The 9,184-nt window shown below is 41.4% G+C and overlaps 1 protein-coding gene across 3 annotated transcripts in view; it reads right to left on the reverse strand.

Annotated features, from left to right (window-relative positions):
• Positions 1-9,184, reverse strand: part of RAD54L2 (RAD54 like 2) — a 77,716-nt gene that overhangs the window by 26,173 nt on the left and 42,359 nt on the right. For all 3 annotated transcript variants that reach the window (XM_060765811.2, XM_060765813.2, XM_060765812.2), the window contains 4 exons: positions 7,850-8,048; positions 4,319-4,458; positions 2,178-2,312; positions 532-764 (listed from right to left, as the gene is read on the reverse strand). In XM_060765811.2, coding sequence (XP_060621794.2) covers positions 532-764; positions 2,178-2,312; positions 4,319-4,458; positions 7,850-8,048 — 707 coding nt within the window. The remainder of the gene's footprint in view (positions 1-531; positions 765-2,177; positions 2,313-4,318; positions 4,459-7,849; positions 8,049-9,184) is intronic.

Raw genomic sequence — 9,184 nt, forward strand, 5'->3', positions numbered from 1 at the left:
TAAGAAATTAGAATTGATGCAATCTATCTAATGCAATTTTCTTGAATCACACCCCAAATAACTCTAGGCACAGGCCTAAAAACCAAGACACCAAGATTTGGGGGGGGGGGGGTTGGGTTGGGTTGTGTAATTAAGCCATCAACAGAATTAAAAGCAGATAAATGCATTACTATTAAAAGGCAATCTCACAAGCATATATAGACAATATAATGCATTATGAAAGGTCTCTCTCCCTGCACAATCAGTCCTAATAGTCTTGCTGAAATTAAAAAAAAACTGTTCACCTGCCTACAGAGGAATAGCAAGGTTGTCCAGTCTATCTTCTCTAAGGTAGAGAGTTCCCCAGCTTGGAAACAACCACTGAGAAGGCCTTTGCCCTGTTTCTATTTGAGGGTGGTGCAAAGAGAGATGGGCCTTCTCAGAAGATCTCAAAGCAGAGGCAAGCTCATGTGGGAGAACACAGTGCAGTAATCAGTGTATGAATTGCCATTACTGAAATCCTTTTGTGTCTAGGCACCAAATCTACAGTACCTGGTGTGGTTTTACTGCCCGTGCAAGTTGAGGAGCCAGATAAATATCCTCTTCATTTGGTGGATGGTTGATGTTCACAATGACTTGCCCCGAAGCATCCAACTGATTTAGAGCATCATTCACATGGGCACCACTGCTCTCTTCTGTACCATCTTCATCCCCCTCATTGCCAGAATCACTGCTATCTACAATCTGGAGGGCTTCATCTTCTCCAGAACTTAGCTCTATCACTTCTATAAGGCAACCAGACATGGGAGATCATCACAGTGTTTTCTATTCTTATAAAAGATGTGGGCAAAATGAGATTATGATGTTACCAGTCAACAATAACTTTGTAGTAAAAAAGCAACCCCAACGCATACACACATACTAAAGGCACATGTTTAAATTATTGCTTTTAATACTGAATTTAGATAATCAAGAAACACCCTAACTTAAATCACCATTTGAATCAAGTTTTTCTGGATACTTCTTCCAATCTTTTAAAACAATTGTATCAATATAAAGACTAGCATAGATTAATGTACAGCTCAGTAAAACAAATTACACCTGTGAGTATATTGTTTGCAAAATTTTAAAGAAAACTTTCTTTTTATTAACGTAGAAAAGGTAAAGGTTTCCCCTGACATTAAGTCTAGCCATGTCCAACCCTGGGGGGGGGGGGGGGGGTGGTACTCATCTCCATTTCTAAGCTGAAGAGCTGCCGTTGTCCGTAGACACCTCCAAGGTCATGTGACCAGCATGACTGCATGGAGTGCTGTTACCGTCCCACAGAAGTGGCACCTATTGATCTATTCACATTTGCATGTTTTCGAACTGATAGGTTGGCAGAACCACCAACCTTTCGGTCTGCAAGTAGAGCAGCTCAGCGGTTTAACCCACTGTGCCACCAGGTAGCACCTTTATTAGAAATATAAAATATATTATCAGTGTATAGCTATGGATGCTGCATCAGTTGATTAGGAATGATAAGCAAATTGTTCACATTTTAACCAAAACAGGCCCCCAAAGCCCCTAGGACCTTTAAAAAAATCAAAAACAATTTGGGGCCTGTTTTCAGAAGTGACATCACGTCACTTCAGGGGCACCAACACATTCTGGTGCATCCTGCAATGCATGTGCAGTGAGGAAAAATGATCCCTACTCCTTTGTATTGCCCACACTGACTTAGACCGTTTGACCTCCAAATCACCTGCTTACTTTAAAAAGTATACATTTAAGTATACATTCAAATAGCATGTTTGTGTTGAAATTTGGTATTATTGGTATTAATTTGGTATTGAAGTGAAAAGTGTAATACTTTATCCTGGCTTTTTCCAAAAAGATTAAAATCCAATAAAATAGAAGTTACATTTGAATTTATTTACACACACACACACACACACAAATCATCATATTTATTCTCCCAGACACACTGTAATAAAAACATAACCCAAGCTGCTCATCTTTAAGAAAAACACCTTATGACATGAAGAACAACTTTGAACACGAACACCTTGAATAAAATTGCAAAGATAAGCCCTCATTATACTAATACATTATTTTAAAAGTTCATAAAACTATACTTTATTGTGAAGACTGATATCCAGGCACTGTAGAGTAGACCACAGGCTTGGGATGTCAAAGAAGTTACCACCTATTCTTACCATCTTTCATGCTATGGAGCCTTCCCTTGGAATCATCCTCGCTGCCACTGCTGGTGCTGTCTAAGCAGATGACTTCTTCGGCTAACACTTGAGGGGGAAGCTGCGCAACCTCCGCTGTTCTTAAAGCAATCTCCTCTAAGCCAAACCAATAAACAAGGTTTAAGGATTATTTTATTTATTTATTTATGTAAACATTTATATTCCGCCCTTCTCACCCCGAAGGGGACTCAGGGCGGAGCACAGCATATATACGGCAAACATTCAATACAGGGACAAGAATTCATATGAGTATGAATAAACATTAAAAACATTTATCAAAATATTAAAATACACCATTTAAAACTGTCATTAGTCATCTACTGCAGAATGAAAAAACAACAACAAAATCAGATAACTTGTTGATAGTGCTTCTCCACTAAATAAACTACAAGAAATGTTCATTCACTTTAATCATTAAAGAGTTATTGCCATTTCTCTTTCCCTAAAAACAGAATGAATATTGATCTTCTAGACTGCAGGGAATATAAATTGCATCAATGCATACCTATTATGACAGTTATCAAACCACTAATAATGTTGTAACTCAGCGTGTGCCTTCTGTATCTACTAGTGCTAGTAGGAGGAAACGAGGCTTGGAAGAGGAGGACGCTCAGCAGCAGCTGAAGCGCATTAGGGAAATGTTCCTAGAATCTAGTGATGAGGAAGACTTTCAGGGGTTTACTCATGAGGAGATGGAGGATTACCGTGGTGTAAAGCGAGTAGCACGCAGTTCTGATAGCGATGAGGAATCTATTTCCAAGCGTCTTAAAGACATAGCAGATAGCTACGGGTCTGAAAGTGATGATGAAGAGATGGACTGGACTAGGGTCCAGGAGGTTCAGGATGTGATTAATGCTCCAACCTCCAGTGGGGAGTTCCAAGGGTTCACAGACTCATGGGTTTCAGATACTGCTTCTCAGGATGCAGCCCGAAGTGCAGATTGGCAACAATGGAGGGAACGCAGTTCACCCGTGGAACTGGATGCACCTATAAGCGAATCTAGTGATTCTGATGGGATTTAAGGAGTAGCTTTGGGTCCATTATGTTGCAGAGTTCAAAGCGTCGTGTACCCGTGTATCCTGCTGTTAACTCTTGCCTTGAGTCCTTGCATCCAGAATCGTGTTTCCGTGATCGTGCTGACTACTTTGCCTGGCTTGGAACCGTGAGTCTTGTCTCCTGCCCTGACCTCTGGACCGTCTTGACCATTCTACAATCCTGCCTGTCTCCAGTGTGGACTTCGGACCACTCCTCATACTGCTCTTTGTGTTGTGATTTTTGAACTGACTGTATTCCGTTCCTACCACGAACTGTTTTGCCTGCTTTACTCCTGCTTTCCTTTTTGCTGCCCAGACTGCCTGGGCGGCTGCTTTGTTTACATTCCTGCAAGCCTGTTACATGCTCTGCTGTGAAGAGCCATTTGACTTGTTAATTTGCCATTAAACACCCTTTGTTAACCCTTAAGCCGCTGTTTTGCCTCGTTGCTCTGCCTGGGTCTTGACAAATAATCTGAAGAGTAGGATTTATCATGGCAGAAAAGTTCTGTGTCTTTTTAAAGGTAATTTATTCAGTGGATGTTTGAGGTTTTTTTTAATTGTTGTGATATATGATTTTTGCTTCCACGAAAGGTGAACTTTCAGTGCACATTTCCACAAAGCAGTTTTACATATTTCCATTTTGAAAAAGAACATTAGAGAAGCAATTTTGACCATCAAGATCCAGCTGCTCTTGGCTCTGTGGAAGGAAAAGACATGTGCACTCTGATTTCTTCCCCCAACAAAACTGAGACTAGCTGCTTCCAAACCAGTAAAAAAAATAAACTTGATGATGAACTGTCTTTGCAGAGCTATGTAAGTTCTCAGCCCATGCAAAGCATATAGACCAGGCATGGGCAAACTTCAACCCTCAAGGTGTTTTGGACTTCAACTCCCTGAAATCCTAGCCAGTTTGCCAGCTATTAGGAATTGTGGGAGTTGAAGTCCAAAACACCTGGAGGGCTGAAGTTTGCCTATGCCTCATATAGACAATATTAAAAGGAGCAGCATTATGATTTGATTTTCAGATCTTCAGTTGGGTTTTGGTTTAATGCCATGTGTATTGTTTACCTGGGAGAAACTCAATGGGTAATGTCGGGATGCTAGCTTGATAATCCTTCCTTTGCTGCTCAAGTCGTTTCCTTCTTTCCAGTTCTTCCTGCTGGGCCGCTTTTGTCACAGCTTCCAACTGGTCCTCTCGCAGTAGCTTTCTAAACATACAAACAGAAAATATGTTACTCCAAACAGTCACTTCAGTTTCACAAAGAGTACATAAAAATGGGATCATAGCTTGAAGAGGTCCAAAATGACCATAATTGGGAATTCAACTGAGGTAATTCACTTTTGTAACAGAAAAGAAAGGCGTAGTGGCTGGTGTGACAGGTTAATACGGTGTGTTCTCAAGATTTTAAAAATGTTTAGCTAGAACCAGAAGAGAAAAACAATCAACATGTTGCTTATAAGCATGGACCAATACTATTGTAGCTTAAAGCAAAGAACATATGTAGATGAGCATAAACACTTACACAGCCTTCAAGTTTCAAATAAGTAGAAAACACAAGGTTATTTTTTTCCTTTTTGTATTTGGAGGAAGACCCACTGCAAAATTGCTTAGGAACTGAAAGGATGATCAAAATCCCTCACTACAGACAAAGTTCAGTCTGTGTTAGATGGGGTTACACTCTCTTTGAAAATGTAGGTTCTTCGTTTGGGAGTATTCCTAAATACAGCTCTGTGACTGGAGAGCCTCAGTTTCAGCAGTGAGCAGCAGCACTTTGCAGTTAAAAGGTAGTGTATTAATTGCACCATTCTTGGAGAAGTTGGATCTGGCCATGGTGGTACATGCCTTGGTTACATCCCACTTGAATTACTTTAATGCACTTGAAATGGGGCTGCCTATGAAAAGTGCTCAAAAACTTCAGTTGGTCGGAAAAGTTGTGGCCAGATTGTTAACTGGGCCTGTCTACAGGGAGCAGACAACCCCTGTTACAACAGCTGCATTGGCTGCCTATTCATTTCCAGGCACAAACTGAAGTGTTGGTTTTGAGCTATAAATTTTTATATGCATTGGGTTCAGGATATTTGAAGGAACATATCACCCTGCATGAACCAAGCAGAACTCTGAAATCATCTGAAGAAGCCTCTCTCTGGCCCACCACCTTCTCAGGTTTGGTTTGCAGGAATAAGGAGAGAGCTTTCTCAGAGGCTGCTCCCAGATTTTGGAACTCCCTCTCCAGAGAGATGAAGATAGCCCCATATTTGGTCTCCTACTGGTGGCAAGACAAAACATTTTTGTGTTGCCAGGCTTTCATATACAGGCAATCCCCAAGTTACAAAAGAGATAGGTTCTGTAAGTTTGTTCTTAAGTTGAAATTGTATGCAAATCGGAACAGGTACAGTTTTAACGTGTAACTCCTGAGAGAGAGGTGTGTGTGTGTATGTGTGTGTGTGTGTGTGTGTGTATGGAGGGAGGGAGGGAGGGAACAAGCACTTTGGATAGCATAAAGAAGGATGAACACTCATGTGGTGTTTGTTTTGCTCTCTGTGCCCCTATCCAGAAGATTTCACCTCACTTTCTGTTTCTGTGATAATTGGATTTTAAAAAATATGGTTGGTCAAAAAAGTTGTGGAAACAAGGATTGGTGATAAAGCTTCAGTGGAGACACCTTTTCCCCATCATAACTTTCAGGAGTGAATTCCCCTTCCTGATGATAGATTTCTCTCACTTCCTGTTGTCTCACTTCCATTCTTAACTATGAGTAGTTTGTAAGTCAAATGTTTGTAACTCGGGGACTGCCTGTAGTGATAAACCTTGGGCTGTTACTGCTACATGGTGCTGGTTTTAAAATTGTATTTTATAGAGTGTATTTTAATGCATTTTAAGGTTTAATGTTTTAACTTATAAAGTAGATAGAGTTACATAGGTTTACAGCCTGCGCTGGATGGGGTCGCACTCCCCCTGAAGACGCAGATTCGCAGCTTGGGTGTGATCCTGGACTCATCGCGGAGCCTGGAACCCCAGGTTTCGGCGGAGACCAGGGGAGCATTTGCACAGCTAAAGCTTGTGCGCCAGCTGCGCCCGTACCTTGGGAAGTCTGACTTGGCCACGGTAGTCCATGCTCTGGTTACATCCTGCCTAGACTACTGCAACGCTCTCTACGTGGGGTTGCCCTTGAAGACGGCCCGGAAGCTTCAATTAGTCCAACGTGCGGCAGCCATGATTCTAACAGGAGCGGAACACAGAGAGCATACGACCCCCCCGTTGCGCCAGCTCTACTGGCTGCCGATCTGCTACCGGGCCCAATTCAAGGTGCTGGCGTTGGCCTATAAAGCCTTAAACGGTTCCGGCCCAAGCTACCTATCCAACCGCATCTCCCCCTATGAAACCACCAGGACTTTGAGATCTTCCGGGGAGGCCCTGCTCTCGATCCCGCCTGCTTCTCAAGCACGGCTGGCGGGGACGAGAGATAGGGCCTTCTCGGTGGTGGCTCCTCAGCTGTGGAACGCCCTTCCCACAGACATTACACTAGCACCATCGCTAATGGTATTCTGCAAAAAAGTGAAGACCTGGCTGTTTGTGCAGGCGTTCGAATAATTAGTGCAATGATTGGTAAATGAACATAGGAATGGAACAATGGATGACGAATCTGGATTATGTTTTTGATGATGATACGATAGTGACTGGTTATTGTAGTAATTGTTTATTAATTGTGTAATGTGTTAAGTTGTTAACTGTTTTTACACTGTTGCATTGAATTTTTGCTGTCCTTATTGGTTGTGAACCGCTGTGAGTCACCTTCGGGCTGAGAACAGCGGTATATAAGTAAAGTAAATAAATAGATAGATAGATAGATAGATAGTAAGCTGCCTTGAGCCCTATTATTAGGAGAAATACAGGACGCTACTACTACTACTACTACTACTACTACTACCACTACTCCACAGCGAGGATATATAGGACCCAAGTGCTGGAACTAATCAGACAACCTCATGTTGCCACTGGCAGAATACTCACCTACAAATAAGTCATTCAAGACAAAAAGCATAGACAAAACATAGCGAGTGGATGGGGAATGTGCACCAGTCCAGGTGTTGTTGGACCAGTTTCATGTCTTCATATTGGCAATGTTGAATAGGGATGATGTCAGCTGCATTTGGACAGAGGATTGTATATTCTCTTGAGCTCACATGCCTAGGATGGTGTGTGTTTGTGAACTCTGAATAAAAGCCTGAAATTAAGTTTGAAGTGTTAAAATCTTCAGGTCTTTTTGATGCTTTTCTGTTTGTTTCATGGAACATAAGATCATGCTCATTTAAAAAAATATCTAATGGAATCCTGTATTAACCAGCGTAGTGATTATTTATTGAGCCATGTGTTTTCTACATTTTTATTTGTTGAAAAAAATGTTGAAACCATTGGAGCATTTTCTTATCCTAACCACCAAAGACACTGGACTTCATTTCTACAGTAGCATCTGTCCAGAACTCTCGAACATATAATCGTAAACATGGATCTAAGGGAAACAGGTTGTTAGTAGCCTAGCAATAATGATTAAACCCTCCAAAATTCAAATCTAATTGTTTTTCAAAACTGCTGTTCACCTGATGTTCCTTCTCATGTGAGAAGGTTTCTGAGCCCTCTTCTTTTTGGTGTCCTCAGAGGCCAGGCTCTTGTGCTGGTTCTGCAACAGTTTCTCGGCCTGTTCGCTCTGAGATGAGGTAGTTGAAGTAGAGCGCTGCCATTCCCCATCTTCACCATGCTGGACAAGATCACTGTTGAAAACCGCTTCATGGGACTTGTCTGAAATGACAGAAGAAGAGTAACGTATAAAACTAACCATAAGTTACTTTCATTTTATAGTTCATCAGATAAACCAGTGGTTCTCAACCTGTGGGTCCCTAGATGCTTTGGCCTTCAACTCCCAGAAATCCTAACAGATAGTAAACTGGCTGGGATTTCTGGGAGTTGTAGGACAAAACACCTGGGGAACCACAGGTTGAGAACTAATGAGATAAATAAACCAACTGACTTCTTGATTAGATCAGCCACATTTATTTCCATGTCTGAAAGATTCCAAACCCATTTTGCAGACGATTCACAGTAGTTCTGGTAACCAGCTAAATCTCTCTACTTTACATAAGTCAACCTACCCTTTGATAAGACAAATACTGGCACTTTTAACACCAACTAAGCTTTTAACACCAACTAAGCTGTGTGAATTTCTGTGGCATGCTTATGAACAAAATGCAGCACACAAACTCGCCATGACAAGAAACAAGGCATGCCAGTGTAATCACAGACATATATTCTTTGTATAGTTCCCTTGCTTTTATGGCTTGCTTTCTTTTACACAAAGGTATGGATTCACCTAATTTAAAAAGCCATGCTGTTTCATACAAGGAAAATCTCCACATGGTCTAATCCCACATGGGTGGGAATGAGATGGTTACTTAATGTGCCCTTATTTCCTCCTCAATAATTGCATCATCCCCTCCAGCCTCTACTTCCTACCATTTTAACAGACATTACAGTCATAATATAATATTAGCCTCCATGGCAGCAAGTCCTGTCCCAACAACTCAATAGCCAAATGTTAGAGTATGTCCAGATGTGGTCAAAGGAGACAAAATAAACGCTGATTTGTATCTGTCAGTGTGCTGGTATATGCCAAAAATCCTTTTTCATTTACAGGCATATAACATTTTTATGTTGTGACAAAACATTGAGGAGAAATGAACAAAATATGAACTGCAGCTATCACTGTGTTATTTTGTATTCCAATAAGCAACAAGTGCAGCTGAACCAAGGCTGACCTCTATCATTCTGTTTCTCTCCCTTCTGCTTGAAGCACAAGCTCAGTCACACTGTGAACTTGATACATCTCTAGTACAGACAGGGCCTTTAGGGGAGGATGTGGAAACAGAGATGTCACAACA

This window comes from Anolis sagrei, chromosome 2, assembly GCF_037176765.1.
Source record: "Anolis sagrei isolate rAnoSag1 chromosome 2, rAnoSag1.mat, whole genome shotgun sequence".
NCBI lineage: Eukaryota > Metazoa > Chordata > Lepidosauria > Squamata > Dactyloidae > Anolis > Anolis sagrei.